Below are 17,553 nucleotides of genomic sequence, written 5' to 3' on the forward strand. Positions count from 1 at the left end.
AGACTCTAGGCTGTAATTGCTGCCAAAGGTGCTTCAACACAGTACTGAGTAAAGGGTCTGAATACTTATGTAAATGTGATATTTCAGTTGTATATTTTTAACATTTGCAAAAACAATCTAAAAACCTGTTTTTGCTTTGTCCTTATGGAGAATTGATGGTAGATAACTGAGGATTATTATTACTTTTAATCAATTTTAGAATAAGGCTGTAACGTAACAAAATGAGGAAAAAGTCAAGGGGTCTGAATACTTTCCGAATGCACTGTATCCCCATGAAACTGATTGACACCAAATCGGCAGTATGCAGATGCAGCATGGACGTTTCACCTGTAACATTTGACGAATTATCATTCACGATTGACAGTGCGAAATGTGAAGGGAGGTTCTCAACGAGTTGAGCAGAGATTGTGGGCAAAGTACAGAATCCCCCACATGCGCAGAAGCCACGAGACCCCAGCCGCTGGAAAGCGGGGTCCAGAAAAGTCGGACCCGCAGCCTCGGCCTTATGTTATATCTTGGTTGTTCACACAAAGGGAAAACAATACAATTATTGATTTGGCATTTCACTCTTGAAGCTGACAGTTAAGTCCCATGCCACTTTCCAGTCTGTATGAAATTATTGTGTTGTATACACATAAATTGTACATATTTTACACAGTTTTATTTATAGTCATTCACATGACTTGCCATTCTCCTAAGATGCCATTATTCAGGCTGGGATTCAATCAAAAGCGGGTTGTCAACAAATCGCATTTTCCCCGACGTTCGTAAAGAGATCGCATTCATGATAAACGCTCCGGATGATGTCTCAAGCGTAAATACAAAGGAGTAGCAATTTAAAAGTAAATGTGCAATACGCTTGTCGACAACATACCTTTGACTGAATTCCAGCTTTGGTCTTACTTATTTTAGCTCCAAGTCTTTCCCCTTACATCTTGAGCCAAACTCACAACAAAAGAACACCTCATTGGAGTGAGATTTCACACAATACAGACAAAAACATTGCAGGGTTTCACAGATGAGATTGTTGCATGCCCATAGTAAGATAAAACTGTTGTCTTGAAAACAGTGTGATTGTGTTATTGCATTTCTCCTTCTCCTCCTGAGCTACTCTATATGCCATATGCTCCGTATCTCGTGCATACATGACCCATCAAATTTCGGTCCCTTCAGATTTGCAAACAGAAAGGTTCAGAGAGATGGCTTGGGGGTCGTGTTAATATTCGTTTGGTTGATCCAACTGGTCAGTCGGTCCCAGTCTTGGGGGCTTCGGTCCCAGTCTTGGGGGCTTCGGTCCCAGTCTTGGGGGCTTCTGTTTCCGCCTTCTTCGCTTTCCTCCTGTTGCCCACCTCTTTCAGCCCCTCCCGGATCTGCTCTACTGCTTCTTCATCTCCTACGGACTGGGCCAGCGCCAGGGCCTCCTTGTACAGCTTCACAGACTCCTCAAACAGACCTGGACCAGGGGGAACACACAAAGATTTTGTTCATTTGACATGAAATTAACAAAAACGGACTGAAACAGGAATTGGGTTTCTCCAATAAGAAACTCAGTTTTATTTTCTGTTACAAATAGTTAAAACGTTTTCTGTTGCGTGCCGTAATGAACACGACAGAGATATTCTCCGATATTAACAGCGCTAAGTCTTCACAGTACCTCCTTGAACAAAATGTTATCCATTAAATGTTAATGGCCTGTACAGTTACTTATGCAGCTGCACCAAATTATAAAACTGACCTGTACCAGAAGGATAACGTGCATAGAGAAATATAATATGCCATTTAGACACTTTTATCCAAAGTGACTTAGTCATACATGCCACATTTTTTTTGTTCGGGTGGTCCTGGGAATCGAACCCACTATCTTGACGTTGCAAAAGCCATGCTCTACCAACTGAGCAACATTAATTTAGTAATTCTCAATAAAAAGCTAACGTTTTGACATTGAAAACTGACTTGTGTTGAGGAAAGAGGAAACCGAGGCACTCCTAGAATTTCAGTCCTCATTTATAGCCCTCCTTACCATTGTGCAGTAGGACGCCTGCCATGTTTCCCAACAACACGTGCTGGTCAGGGTGGCCGGCTTCTCTGCTCAGCTCCACGGCCTGCTTTACCAGGGGCAGGGCCTCATCGTGGCGGCCCTGCAGGTCCAGGATGGTGGCCAGGTCACTCAGCAGCACCAGCGACTGTAGAAGACCAAGAAGAATATTACTTTCTTGTCAATTGTCTTTAACACCACAGTAGAGGTGACGGTAAGTCTTTAGGTCCCAACCCACTAGGTTGTATAAACATTGTTTCTTCATTTCAGTGATGTTGCAATAAACAAAGAAAACATTTGAACTTTGATATATTTTCAAATAATCCATTAAACTTTGTGGAGAGAACAAAAGCAGGCGTTCTCTCTATCTAAAATGATTAAACATTTAACTGGTACCTGTGGGTGGGTCTCTCCCTGCTCTTCCTGGCAGATAAGTAGGGCTCGCTTGTAGTCCAGTGCCGCCCGGCTCAGGCGGTGTGTGGCGGCCATGTAGCGAGCGTGGGAGTCCAAGGTCAGGCCCAGCAGCAGCCGGGTCTCCATCCGTAACTCCTCTGAAAAGAGGGAGAAACACGAGGAGGGATGCAGTCAGCAAGCAAGCTCAATATCAAAAAGGAAGGGTCACAAAAGTCGAATGCACATACAAAATCAAGGTTTCACAACTTTTCAGGAGGATCACGTCACACGAAGCAGACCAAATTCTTTGGTCCTTTAAAAATCTGCTGAATGTAAAGTATTGTGTGATCTAGCTTGGAAAATAAATACATGTGACTGTGGATGACAACATTAGGGCTGTTTTCCTAAAGACGTTAAAATGGGCATCGTGTTTCGTTTCCTTGCAACGATACTAACGAGTATCGCGATACTGGCCCTACAACTTACGCCTGCATGAGGCAGAAGCATTTTTGCTAGACCAGCCAGGCCACACACACTCCATAGTTTCAAGCATGGTTGTGGCTGCATTGTGCAATGGGAATGCCTGTCATCGGCATGGACTTGACTTGTAAGGATTAAAAGTTAAAGGGATTGAGCAAAGCGCAGGGCAAGTTCTGGAGGAAAACCTGCTTGTCTGCTTGAGAAGTGCAAGTGCTGGTAAAGGAAGAGGGTTATTTAAGATACTGTTTGAAGAGGTAGGGTTTCAGATGTTTTCAGAAGGCAGGGACTCTGCTGTCCTAGCTTCAGGGGGAAGATGGTTCCACCATTGGGGTGCCAGGACAGAGAAGAGCTTGGACTGGGCTGAGCAGGACATGCCCTCCTGTAGGGGTGGGAGGGCCAAGAGACTCAAGCTGGCAGAACTGAGTGCTCGGGTTGGGGTTTGAGCATAGCCTGAAGGTAGGGAGGGGCAGTTCCTCTTGCTGTTCTGTAGGTAAGCACCATGGTCTTGTAGTGGATGCGAGCTTCGACTGGAAGCCAGTGGAGTGTGCGGAGGAGTGGGGTGAAATGAGAACTTGGCAAGGTTGAAAAGTTCAGGATAAGTTGCAGGGGTTTGATAGCACAAGCGGGGAACCCAGCCAACAGCGAAGTAGCAGTAGTCCAGACAGGAGAGGACACGTGACTGGATTAGGACCTGCGCCGGTTCCTGAGTGAGGTAGGGTCGTACTCTACGGATGTTGTACAGCATGAACCTGCAGGAGCGGGCCACTGCTTTGATGTTTGCAGAGAATGACAGGCTATTGTCCAGGGTAACGCCAAGGTTCTTTGCACTCTGAGAGGGCGACACCGTGAAGGTGTCAACCGCGACGGAGAGGTCTTTGAGCGGGCAGGCCTTCCAAAGGAGGTAGAGCAGTTCCGTCTTGTCGAGGTTGAGCTTGAAGTGGTGGGCCAACATCCAAGTTGACATACACTACCGGTCAAAAGTTTTAAAACACCTACTCATTCAAGGGTTTCTACGGTGTAGAATAATAGTGAACACATCAAAACTATGAAATAACACATGAAATCATGTAGTACTCCAAAAAAGTGTTAAATAATCCAAATATATTTTAAAATTAGATTCTTCAAAGTAGCCACCGTTTGCCTTGACGATCGCTTTGCACATTCTTGCCCTTCTCTCAAACACCTTCATGGAGGTAGTCACCTGGAATGCATTTTAATTAACAGGTGTGCTTTGTTAAAAGTTAATTTGTGGAATTTATTTCCTTCTTGAGCAAATCAAGTGTGACAAGGAAGGGGGGGGGGGGGTGTACAGAAGATAGCTCCATTTGGGAAGACCAAGTCCACATTATGGCAAGAACAGCTCAAATAAGCAAAGAGAAACAACAGTCCATCATTAATTTAAGACATGAAGGTCAGTCAATATGGAAATTTAAGTGCAGTTCAAGTGCAGTTGAAAAAACCATCAACCGCTATGATGAAACTGGCTCTCATGAGAACTGCCACAGGAATAGAAGACGCAGTTACCTCTGCTGCAGAGGATAAGTTCATCAGAGTTACCAGCCTCAGAAATTGCTTCCCAAATAAATGCTTCAGAGTTCAAGTAACAGACACATCTCAACATCAACTGTTCAGAGGAGACTGCGTGAGTCAGGCCTTCATGGTCGAATTGCTGCAAAGAAACCACTAAAAGGACACCAATAAGAAGAAGAGACTTGCTTGGGCCAAGAAACACAAGCAATGGACATTAGACCTGTGAAAATCTGTCCGTTGGTCCACAGCTACATCCACAGCTGTCTTTTTTATGGTGGTTTTGGAACAGTGGCTTCTTCCTTGCTGAGCGGCCTTTCAGGTTATGTCGATATAGGACTCGTTTTACTGTGGCTATAGATACTTTTGTACCAGTGTCCTCCAGCATCTTCACCAGGTCCTTTGTTCTGGGATTGATTTGCACTTTTCGCACCAAAGTACGTTCAGCTCTAGGACAGAATGCCTCTCCTTCCTGAGCGGTATGACGGCTGCGTGGTCCCATGCTGTTTATACTTGCGTACTATTGTTTGTACAGATGAACGTGGTACCTTCAGGCGTTTGAAAATTGCTCCCAAGGATGAACCAGACTTGTGGAGGTCAACATTTTTTTCCCCTGAAGTCTTGGCTGATTTCTTTTGATTTTCCCATGATGTCAAGCAAAGAGGCACGGAGTCTGAAGGTAGGCCTTGAAATAAATCCACAGATACACCCCCAATTGACTCAAATGATATCAATTAGCCTATCAAAAGCCATAACATTTTCTGGAATTTCCCAAGCTGTTTAAAAGGCACAGTCAACAGTGTATGTTAACTTCTGACCCACTGGAATTGTGATACAGTGAATTATTAGTGAAATAATCTGTCAGTGAACAATTGTTGGAAAACTTACTTGTGTCATGCACAAAGTAGATGTCCTAACCGACTTGCCAAAACTATAGTTTTAACAAGAAATTTGTGGAGTGGTTGAAAAACTAGTTTTAATGACTCCAACCTAAGTGTATGTAAACTTCTAACTTTAACTGTATGTATAATTATTCAGACCCCTTAACTTTTTCCACATTTTGTTACAGCCTTATTATAAAATCGATTAAATAAAAAATGGCCTCAATCTACACACAATATCCAGAATAACATAGCAAAAACAGGTTTAGACATTTGTGTATCCATTTTTGTGTTTTCAATGTATTCAGACCCTTTGCAATGAGACTCGAAATTGAGCTCAGGTGCATCCTGTTTCATTGATTATCCTTGAGCTATTTCTACAACTTGGAGTCCACCTGTGGTAAATTCAATTTATTGGACATGATTTGGAAAGGCACACACCTGTCTATATAAGGTCCCACAGTTGACAGTGCATGTCAGAGCAAAAACCAAGCCACGAGGTCGAGGGAATTGTCCGTAGAGCCCCGAGATAGGATTGTGTCAAGGCACATATCTGGGGATGGGTACCAACACATTTCTGCAGCATTGAAGGTCCCGAAGAACATAGTGGCCTTCATCAATCTTAAATGGAAGATGTTTGGTACCACCAAGACTCTTCCTATGAGCTGGCCGCCCAGCCAAACTAAGCAATTGGGGGAGAAGGGCATTGGTCAGGGAGGTGACCAAGAACCTGGTCACTCTGACAGAGTTCCTCTGTGGAGATGAGAGAACCTTCCAGAAGGACAACCATCTCCGCAGCTCGCGACCAATCAGGCCTTTATGCTAGTGTCCAGACAGAAATCACTCCTCAGTAAAATAGGCACGACAGCCCGCGTGGAGTTTGCCAAAAGGCAACTAAAGGACTTTCAGACCATAAGAAACAAGATTCTCTGGTCTGATGAAATTAAGATTGAACTCTTTGGCCTGAATGCCAAGTGTCACATCTGGAGGAAACCTGGCACCCTCCCTATAATGAAGCATGGTGGTGGCAGCATCATGCTGTGGGGATGTTTTTCAAAGGCAGGGACTGGGAGTCTAGTCAGGGTCAAGGGAAAGATGAACGGAGCAGACTAGAGAGATCCTTGATGAAAACCTGCTCCAAAGCACTAAGGACCTCAGATTACGGCTACGGTTCACCTTCCAACAGGACAACGACCCTAAGCACTTAGCCAAGACAAGGCAGAAGTGGCTTCAGGACAAGTCTCTGAATGTCCTTGAGTGGCCCAGCCAGTGCCTGGACTTGAACCCGATCGAACATCTCTGGAGACCTGAAAATAGCTGTGCAACAACGCTCCCCATCCAACCTGACAGAGCTTGAGAGCATCTGTAGAGAAGAATCTGAGAAACTCCCTAAATACAGATGTGCCAAGCTTGTAGCGTCATACCAAGAAGACTTTGGCTGTAATCACTGCCAAAGGTGGTACAACAAAGTACTCAGTAAAGGGTTTGAATACTTATGTAAATTTGAGTATACAGTATGGACAGTACGTGAATAGTAAAAGGTGTGTATAGCAGTAGTTATATAGGATGAGCTATGACTAGAATACAGCATATACACAAAGTGGGTAAAAACAAAAAAAAACAATTTTTTTTTTTTTTTTTGAAGGTTTGGTCATTAGATACCTGACTGTTCCTCAGCAGGAAGTTCCTTGAATTTCTCTAACTTGGCTTCAAGGGATTCAGTGCAAAACTGGAAACCAGTCTCTGCCAGGTCATTCCTGAGAAAAAAGAAAAACATTCATTTAATATAAGGTTACACATCATACATGGTGAACTGTGGTATGTAGAATTTGGGGGTGGATCGCGAAATGTAGTCATGTTTTAATAAAATACTACAGGACTATAACCAGGGATGGGCATAAAATGAAAAAAATACAACGACAAAATACCCAAATTACCAATTTATCAAAATAAAATATTTTTAATAAATACAATACTTTTGCAAAAGTATTGTATTTAGTATTTTAAAATGCATGTGCAAGTTGCCGGCCGAACAGCATCAACATTCTCCGTAACGGTTACATAAACTTCTTTCGAGCTATAACTGCAATATGTTGTTGTGTATCTACCTTAGCTGAATACACTGTCACTCTGGATAAGAGTGTCTGCTAAATGACCAAAAAAGAAATGTACATGTGAAAATGAACAACTGCAAAGCATACGGTAAACGCTGCCTATGTCAGCTCAAATGGAATTTACCTTCATTTGCAGTGCGCAATAGATAGACTCCTTAAATTTTGTTCATTTAGCAGATTCTCTTACCACACCATCATGCCATCAGACTTTTGATACCAATGTAGGGTGAAAGGGGGCCACAAAACTGAGAACCACTATTAAAAAAAAAGAGAGAAAATAAGAGTCATTTGAAAATACAAATTACAGCTTTCGAAAGTATCTTGTTACAAAATACATTTGAGTATAGTTCATTCCAGTGTAATACAACATACAAAATACTCAAAAGTAATTAAAATAATTATTCCAAATACATGTAATAGAAATACTGCCCATCTCTGACTACAGCCAACCACAGAAAATTCTTTCTCAACTTAAAAGCTTGGCTTTGGCTTGAAACCCTATTTGATGGTGTTTGCTGCACTCTCTTCAACCTAGCTGGCTAGCTCCTATCCAAAACGTATTTACATCTATTAAATGGAATTTGAAGCAAATGTGCCTCCTAATATTCAATTTTGCACGACTCAAGCGGTTTTCCCTATCCAGCTGTTTCATTCTCCGTGTAGCCTGCTGCTAGAATAGACGGAAAGGTATTGCTCGAGTTGCCACAAAATGAAATATAACGCTGCGGATAAAGTTCAGAATTACACAATTTCATATGTACAATATCTAAATACCTGTATCAATGTATGAATAAATGTTGCTTTTCTAAAAGGATATATTTGGGTGTTTTTGGAGCATTTGTTCGTATTTTTTCAGAGCCCCCGTACTGCACAATGAGGATGAGGAAGTGAATCGCTGGTTGGCATAAGTTTGTCAAAAACAAGTGAAATCAACATCAAAAGTGTCTGGACCCTTCTAAAACCTTCCATTTACATTAAAAAATATATACACTACCGTTCAAAAGTTTGGGGTCACTTAGAAATGTTTGTTCTTGAAAGAAGAGCACATTTTTTTGTCCATTAAAATAACATCAAATGTATCAGAAATACAGTGTAGACATTGTTAATGTTGTAAATCACTATTGCAGCAGGTAAACAGATTTTTTATGGAATATCTACATAGGCGTACAGAGGCCCATTATCAGCAACCATCACTCCTATGTTCCAATGGCACGTTGTGTTAGCTAATCCAAGTTTATCATTTTAAAAGGCTAATTGATCATTAGAAAACCCTTTTGCAATTATGTTAGCACAACTTAAAACTGTTGTCCTGATTAAAGAAGCAATAAAACTGGCCTTCTTTAGACTAGTTGAGTATCTGGAGCATCAGCATTTGTGGGTTCGATTACAGGCTCAAAATGGCCAGAAACAAAGAATTTCTTCTGAAACTCGCCAGTCTATTCTTGTTCTGAGAAATTAAGGCTATTCCATGCGAGACATTGCCAAGACACTGGAGATCTCGTACAACGCTGTGTACTACTCCTTTCACAAACAGCGCAAACTGGCTCTAACCAGAGTAGAAAGAGGAGTGGGAGGCCCCAGGGCACAATTGAGCAAGAGGACAAGTACATTAGAGTGTCTAGTTTGAGAAACAGACGCCTCACAAGTCCTCAACTGGCAGCTTCATTAAATAGTACCCGCAAAACACCAGTCTCAACGTCAACAGTGAAGTGGCGACTCCGGGATGTTGGCCTTCTAGGCAGAGTTGCAAAGAAAAAGCCATATCTCAGCCTGGCCAATAAAAATAAAAGATTAAGATGGACAAAAGAACAGACACTGGACAGAGGAAGAATGGAAAAAAGTGTTATGGACAGACAAATGTAAGTTTGAGGTGTTCAGATCACAAAGAAGAACATTCGTGAGATGCAGAAAAAATGAAAAGATGCTGGAGGAGTGCTTGACACCATCTGTCAAGTATGGTAGGGGCAATGTGATGGTCTGGGGGTTCTTTGGTGGTGGTAAAGTAGGAGATTTGTACAGGGTAAAAGGGATCTTGAAGAAGGAAGGCTATCACTCCATTTTGCAGCGCCATGCCGTACCCTATGGACGGTGCTTAATTGGAGCCAATTTTCTCCTACAACAGGACAATGACCCAAAGCACAGCTCCAAACTATGCAAGAAGGATTTAGGGAAGAAGCAGTCAGCTGGTATTCTGTCTATAATGGAGTGGCCGGCACAGTCACCGGATCGCAACCCTATTGAGCTGTTGTGGGAGCAGCTTGACCCTATTGTACGTAAGAAGTGCCCATCAAGCCAATCCAACTTGTGCTTCAGGAAGCATGTGGTGAAATCTCTTCAGATTAAATCAACAAATTGACGACTAGAATGCCAAAGGTCTGCAAGGCTGTAATTGCTGCAAATGGAGGATTCTTTGACAAAAGCAAAGTTTGAAGGAAGCAATTATTTAAATTAAAAATCATTATTTCTAACCTTGTCAACATCATGACTATATTTCCTATTCATTTTGCAACTCATTTCATGTATGTTTTCATGGAAAACAAGGACATTTCTAAGTGACCCCAAACTTTTGAACGGTAGTGTATGTTTGGTTGTAAAAGAACAAAATTGATTCAATTGCTCCACTTTTGAAGTCCACTTACTTATTCTGGCCGGCATATATGGTAGCAAGCTTCAAGGATATCTCAATGACCCCATTGTCGTCCTTTGAAAAGAAGGAAAGAAAACTGAAGTAGCAATAGCATTGAGTGTCTAGACAACAACGCAACATACACCACAACAATTCAACAGAGCCAAAGCCTATTTATTCCAGACTGTCCTCCTTTGTTCAGACTGACAATAGATGTAAAATGACAGATGATCCTCTTCATTTCAAAATCAGAAAGATGCCACAGTACCCAATGACTCTACTGTCCAGTTGTCACGACATTCCTCTTCTATTAACCTATTACTGAAACACATGACCAACCCTCACCTCTGGTGTTCCTCCGGACAACATGAAACTCATGGCCGCTTTGAACAGTTTCTCTGCCTGGGGGAGAAGAGCACAGGGGTCACTGGAAGTCGGCAAAACAGCTCAAAACACCAAACATGAAGGGAAAAAAAGGTACAATCTAGCATATTTACCTCAACTCAATGGTCATTTCAATTAACTATATACAATTGATACTTTAAGAATATACTTATGAATGCATTATGAGCTTAGTAAAACTGAATGGCTTTCACATCACTGGCGTTTTGTTCCACCTGTTCCGGTTCCTGGAAGGATGTGGGGACTGTGATGTGAGGCAATGGCAGAGGCTCACCTCGTGGGGGACTGTTCCAGACTATTGTCGAAATGTTTTCTGCCGCTTTTACAGTCGCCAAAACATTACTCGGGTGGGTGCTACTCTTTGATAGCGGATGACCGAGCCTACTTACGGAAGAGGAGACAAGGTGCCTGATGAAGAGCTCCGGGCCTGTCAACCATTATCTGACTGACGTTGTCTCCCTACCGGTCTGTATCATCGATGCACCCTCCACTCAAGCTACCGACTGACTTCATGCCTTTCCAAACTGCCTAGACATCTGAAGCTGTGCAAGACCAACTATGAACTGCCAGATCCCTACATATGTTTGTTTTAAAAAGCGACATATAGATTATTGTTTGTAATGAAAAGAGCTACAGTTTAAGTCGGAGAAGTTTACATACACCTTAGCCAAATACATTTAAAACTCAGTTTTTCACAATTCCTGACAATTAATCCTAATAAAAATTCCCTGTCTTAGGTCAGTTATGATCACAACTTTTTTTTAAGAAGGTGAAATGTCAGAGTGATAGTAGAGTGATTTATTTCAGCTTTTATTTCTTTCATCACATTCCCAGTGGGTCAGAAGTTTACATGCTACCAATTACTAATTGAGTGTATTGCCTTTAAAATGGTTTAACTTGGGTCAAACGTTTCGGGTAGCCTTCCACAAGCTTCCCACAATAAGTTCCTGACAGAGCTGGTGTAACTGAGTCAGGTTTGTAGGCCTCCTTTCTCGCACATGCTTTTTCAGTTCTGCCGACAAATTTTCTGTAGTATTGAGGTCAGGGCTTTGTGATGGCCACTCCAATACCTTGACTTTGTTGTCCTTAAGCCATTTTGCCACAACTTTGGAAGTATGCTTGGGGTCATTGTCCATTTGGAAGAACTATTTGCGACAAAGCTTCAAATTCCTGACTGATGTCTTGAGATGTTGCTTCAATATATTCACATAATTTTCCTGCCTAATGATGCCATCTATTTTGTGAGCTGCACCAGTCCCTCCTGCAGCAAAGCACCCCCACAACATGATGCTGCCACCCCCGTGCTTCACGGTTGGGATGACGTTCTTCAGCTTGCAAGCCTCCCCCTTTTTCCTCCAAACATAACGATGGTCATTATGGCCAAACATTTCTATTATTGTTTCATCAGACCAGAGGACATTTCTCCAAAAAGTACAATCTTTGTCCCCATTTGCAGTTGCAAACCGTAGTCTGACATATTTTAATGGTGGTTTTGGAACAGTGGCTTCTTCCTTGCTGAGCGGCCTTTCAGGTTATGTTGATATTGGACTTGTTTCTGTGGATATAGATACTTTTGTACCAGTGTCCTCCAGCATCTTCACAAGGTCCTTTGCTGTTGTTCTGGGATTGATTTGCACTTTTCACATCAAAGTACGTTCAGTTCTTGGAGACAGAACGCCACTCCTTCCTGAGCGGTATGACGGCTGCGTGGTCCCAAGGTGTTTATACCTGCGTACTATTGTTTGTACAGATGAACGTGGTACCTTCAGGCATTTGGAAATTGCTCCCAAGGATGAAACAGACTTGTGAAGGGCCACAATTTTTTTCTGAGGTCTTGGCTGATTTCTTTTGATTTTCTCATGTCAAGCAAAGAGGAACTGAGTTTGAAGGTAGGCCTTGAAATACATCCACAGGTACACCTCCAATTGACTCAAATTATGTAAATTAGCCTATCAGAAGTTTCTAAAGCCATGACATAATTTTCTGGAATTTTCCAAGCTGTTTAAAAGCACACTCAACTTAGTGTATGTAAACTTCTGACCCACTGGAATTGTGATACAGTGAATTATAAATGAAATAATCTGTCTGTAAACAAGTGTTGGAAAAATGACTTGTCGTGCACAAAGTAGATGTCCTAACCGACTTGCCAAAACTATAGTTTGTTAACAAGAAATTTGTGGAGTGGTTGAAAAACTAGTTTTAATGACTCCAAACTAAGTGTACATAAACTTCCGACATCAACTGTATATAAAATAAATATATTATTATTTATTATTACGGTAGACTCCGCAATATGACATCATCTTGACCTCTAGCTAACAGACATCAACAACACGAATAAAAAATGCCAAGACTTCCTCTATTGGCTCTTAATTTCTTCCCTCCTTTAAAGCATACATACACTGGGAAGCGCTAATAGTGGCAGTCTTCTTGCCAGATTTAAACTTTGTTGTTGATTTCGATCAGCAGGAAGTAACCACGGAGTGACTGACATTGTCACATTGCCGAGTGTACCTTTAAAAATAAATACCAAAAGTGGGACAGCAAGTAGTTCACTGAAGAAGGGAGAAAGAGATGGCGACCTCTGCTATTACTCACATTATCCAGCTCACCTTGGACATAGGCAAGGTTTGCCATCTGTAGAGACAGGGGAAAATAAAATGATCTACTGCAGAGTTTTTATGCAAACTTTATTGCTATGACAAATTAAAAACGCTTACAAAAATGCCTCAGTAAGCAAAATACACCTTTTTCCATCTTGACAACATGAGCACAGAAGAGACTTTAAAAACATCACTATTTATCATCATGGCTTTTACCAGGCTGTAGGTGTAGATGATTGCTTGTGTATTGTGAGACTGGTGGGCCAGCGCAATTGCCTGGTGAAGGAATCCGTTGGCTCCATGCAGCTGCCCCCGCATTATACTGAGCTGGGACAGAAGACACATCAATGTTACTCGGACATAATGTAAAGAAAGATATTATACAAATGTCATTGACAGATAAACAGTTCACTCTGAATTGATGCAATAAAAATGCTGTCATTGACTTGGCACTTTTGGTTCATGAGATTGCATGTCATCTTTTGGCAAATAGAGTAGCATGAAGAAATGTTCAAAGTTCTTGAAATTGACTGACCTTCATGTCTTAAAGTAATGTCGTTTCTTTTTGCTTATTTGAGCTGTTCTTGCCATAATATGGACTTGGTCTTTCACCAAATAGTGCTATCATCTGTATACTCCCCCTACCTTGTCACAACACAACTTATTGGCTCAAACGCAATGAGGAATGAAATTCCACAAATTAACAAGGCACACACGTTAATTGAAATGTATTCCAGGTAACTACCTCATGAAGCTGGTTGAGAGAATGGCAAGAGTGTGCAAAGCTGTCATCAAGACAAAGGGTGGCTATTTGAAGAATCTCAAATATAACATTTGATTTGTTTAACACTTTTTTGGTTACTACATGATTCCATATGTGTTATTTCATAGTTGTGATGTCTTCACTATTATTCTACAATGTAGAGAATAGTAAAACTAAAGAGAAACTCTTGAATGAGTAGGTGTTCTAAAACTTTTGACCGGTAGTGTAGCTCTCAAACTCTAGGTGGCATTCTGCCTTCTCCCTACAGTTTTCAGCCATTAGCGTCGCCCACAACTGGCTCATGTGAACTACAATTCTGAATCTGTGTTTTAATATTTAGAAAAGTCAATGATAAATCGCTTGCGATACAGCTTTCGAAACATATGGTCCTTATCTTTCATCAGTGAGAAAGATTCCTTAAAAAAAAAAAAAAAAATACACTTACTATTGCAGTTTTGCACAGGTCCATATAGCTATGGTTGCCTCCATCCGAGGAAACTACACTGAACAAAAATATAAAATCGCAAAACAACAATTTTATTGATTTTACTGAGTTACAGTTCATATGAGGGAATTACTCAATTGAAATGAATTCATTAGGCCCTAATCTATGGATTTCATATGACTGGGAATAAAAGATATGCATCGGATGGTCAAAAATACCGTGTTAAATTATTATAATTTTTTTTTAATGGGCCTCAGGAACTCGTCACTGTATTTTTAATGCTTTAAAATTGCCATCGATAACATGCAATTGTGTTCGTTGTCCGTAGCTTATGCCTGCCCATACCATAAACCCACCGCCAACATGGGGCACTCTATTCACAAGGTTGACATTAGCAAACCGCTCTCCCACACGACGCCATACACGTGGTCTACAGTTGTGAGGCCGGTTGGACATACTTCCAAATTCTCTAAAACAACGATGGAAGCGGCTTATGGTAGAGAAATGAAAATGTAATTCTCTGGCAACAGCTCTGGTGGACATTCCTGCAGCCACCATGCCAATTGCACGCTCCCTAAAAACTTTAGACATCAATTGCACAACTGTCAGGTGAATGGATTATCTTGACAAAGGAGAAATACTAACAGGGAAACAAACAAGTTTGTACACAACATTTTAGAGAAATAAGCTTTTTGTGCGTATGGAAAATTTCAGCTCATGAAACATGGGTCCAACACTTTACATGTTGAGTTTATATTTTTGTTCAGTGTACATTTCCGCTACGCTTCCCGAGTTGGCTTACAGACAAATGTTCGGAGAAAGCTAGATAGCTAATTAGCACAGGTGTTTGCCTCGTCTTAAGTCTGTTTTCATGAACAAGCTCTGTAACATGGAGAACACTACCAAGGTGTGTATCAATTTAACCTTTAGGTATTTTTTTTTTTTAATAAAGTCCTTATGCTCCCAAAACCGTACCGCAAGCGGCGTGCTTTAACGTTCAGATTGAGCGTCTGGGATCTTAACATAACTCCCCCATACATAAGACACCTTCGTCCAATGACTTATGTGTAATTGAACTGAGAGTCATGATCAAGGGCTACGTGCTACTGTAGCCCTCTTGTTTAGATTACTGCTAAAAAAAAACGACATTGAGGAGTTGCCTACAGTGATGACAATTAGCTACCTTGGCTCTCTTCAAAAGTAAAATGACCTCATCTTCTTTCTTCTGAGCTTCAGTTCTGGTGTCCTCCTCAGCTTTGCCGAAGAGAGAAAACGCTATCACGAAGGAGAGAGGGATGCATTATAAAACATTCATGTCACTTAATGACTTAAATGGCCGGTTATGAGTATTCACATGTAGAAATACAAATACATGTTCTTGTAATTGCATTTCATGATGAAGCACTCATAGCTATGCAAATCAATGGAAAATATGGATTGATGATAGCCTTTTGACTGCAATTTAAAGTACTGACAATGACACCCACTAAGGAAGAGTACTGTAACCTATCTAACATGACAATAACTCACCAATTGCACTCCACATTGCATAAGTCCAGTTACTCGTAGCACGACTATTTCCATCCCCATTGCTTTCGCATATTCGGTATAGCTGTGACCTTCTGTGCACAGTAACAGCATTCGATTGAGAAGTCGCCGTTTTCAGACATTGCAATGATTGTGTCTTAAAATTGAATCGGCTACTTAATGACAGGTTGCGTAAGACCTCTGAAATAAATGGTTTTATTTGACTCCTATTAGCAAAGAGGGCACGATTGACAGCCGGTAGCGCCATATTATATATATAAAAAAATCACTTGGTAATGGTTAAAAGGGATCCAGTTATTGGAAAATGTAAGTAAAAAGCACAACAATTTCAATAAAATTACGCTAACCTGCTGTGTTAATTTTCATAACCTGCTTCGTAAGCTTGCCTTTTACTTGCGACGAAAAATCAACTCTGACGTTAACTTGACAAAAGCGGTAAACGTTCTAGTCGTAAACAATTCCAGTCGGAAGTTTGAGGCAGAAAAAAAAGTTACTTCCGGAAATCAAATTAAAAATCGATCAACCACACAACATGCATTTGTACCTTATAGTTACAATAATATTATTCATCATACAAATATTTTAGCATATTTATTGAAAAAATACATGTTTTCAATTATAGAGGGCATTTATTTTGAAGGCCACGAAAAAACATAACCCGGAAATGAATCTTCACGCTCAAGGTCAAGAGGATTCTAAACATTGCAACAAATAATTGGTCCTCTACTACAAGACTAGTAAAGGCCCAATGCATTACCTTTGTGGATTTTTTTTTAACGAAATGTATTTGAGTGTTTACCAGCGTTTATAACCTGAGTCTGATAATTATCTGTACAAAACAGTTAAAAGTTTGGACACTTATTACTCATTCAAGGATTTTTCTCTATTTTTACTATTTTCTACATTGTAAAATAATAGTGAAGACATAAAAACTATAAAATAACACATATGGAATCATGTAGTAACCAAAAAAGTGTTATTTTACATTTTGATTAATCAAAGTAGCCACCCTTTGCCTTGATGAAAGCTTTGCACATTCTTGGCATTCTCTCAACCAGCTTCATGAGGTAGTCACCTGGAATGCTTTTCCAACAGTCTTGAAGGAGTTCCCACATAATGCGGGCAATTGTTGGCTGCTTTTCCTTTACTCTGCAGTCCAACTCATCCCAAACCATCTCAATTGTGTTGAGGTCAGGTGATTGTGGAGGCCAGGTCATCTGATGCAGCTCCCCATCACTCTCCTTCTTGGTAAAATTCGCACTGAGCTAAAGGGTAGAGCTGCCGCTTTCAAGGTGCGGGACTCTAACCCGGAAGCTTACAAGAAATCCTGCTATGCCCTCCGAAGAACCATCAAACAGGCAAAGAGTCAATTACTATTACAGACTACAAATGGAGGCACAGCCGCGAGCTGCTCAGTGACACGAGCCTACAAGATGAGATAAATCACTTCTATGCTCGCTTCGAGGCAAGCAACACTGAGGCATGCATGAGAGCATCAGCTGTTCCGGATGACTGTGTGATCACGCTCTCCGTAGTCGATGTGAGTAAGACCTTTAAACAGGTCAACATTCACAAGGCTGCGGGGCCAGACGGATTACCAGGACGTGTGCTCCGGGCATGTGCTGACCAACTGGCAGGTGTTTTCAATTACATTTTCAACATGTCCCTGATTGAGACTGTAATACCAACATGTTTCAAGCAGACCACCATAGGCCCTGTGCCCAAGAACACAAAGG

General features: G+C 41.2%; 1 protein-coding gene across 3 annotated transcripts; it reads right to left on the minus strand.

The window, feature by feature from the left end:
• Nucleotides 1-92: 92 nt before the first annotated feature.
• On the minus strand, nt 93-16,275 carry ttc19 (tetratricopeptide repeat domain 19). 3 transcript variants are annotated; one of them, XM_039003620.1, is made up of 11 exons: nt 16,165-16,275; nt 15,800-15,891; nt 15,453-15,544; nt 13,278-13,388; nt 13,057-13,095; nt 10,402-10,458; nt 10,070-10,131; nt 6,979-7,073; nt 2,432-2,586; nt 2,021-2,183; nt 93-1,453 (listed from the first exon to the last, which is right to left on the minus strand). In XM_039003620.1, the coding sequence occupies exons 2-11, from the start codon at nt 15,813-15,815 to the stop codon at nt 1,245-1,247; spliced, it is 999 nt and encodes a 332-aa protein (XP_038859548.1). In that variant the 5' UTR covers nt 15,816-15,891; nt 16,165-16,275; the 3' UTR covers nt 93-1,244. The 3 variants fall into 3 exon arrangements, with proteins under 3 accessions (XP_038859548.1, XP_038859546.1, XP_038859545.1); XM_039003618.1 differs by having other exon boundaries at nt 15,800-15,997; XM_039003617.1 differs by having other exon boundaries at nt 15,800-16,275.
• Between the last annotated feature and the right edge of the window lie 1,278 nt (nt 16,276-17,553).

Source organism: Salvelinus namaycush, chromosome 11 (genome assembly GCF_016432855.1).
Source record: "Salvelinus namaycush isolate Seneca chromosome 11, SaNama_1.0, whole genome shotgun sequence".
NCBI classification, from domain to species: Eukaryota; Metazoa; Chordata; class Actinopteri; order Salmoniformes; family Salmonidae; genus Salvelinus; species Salvelinus namaycush.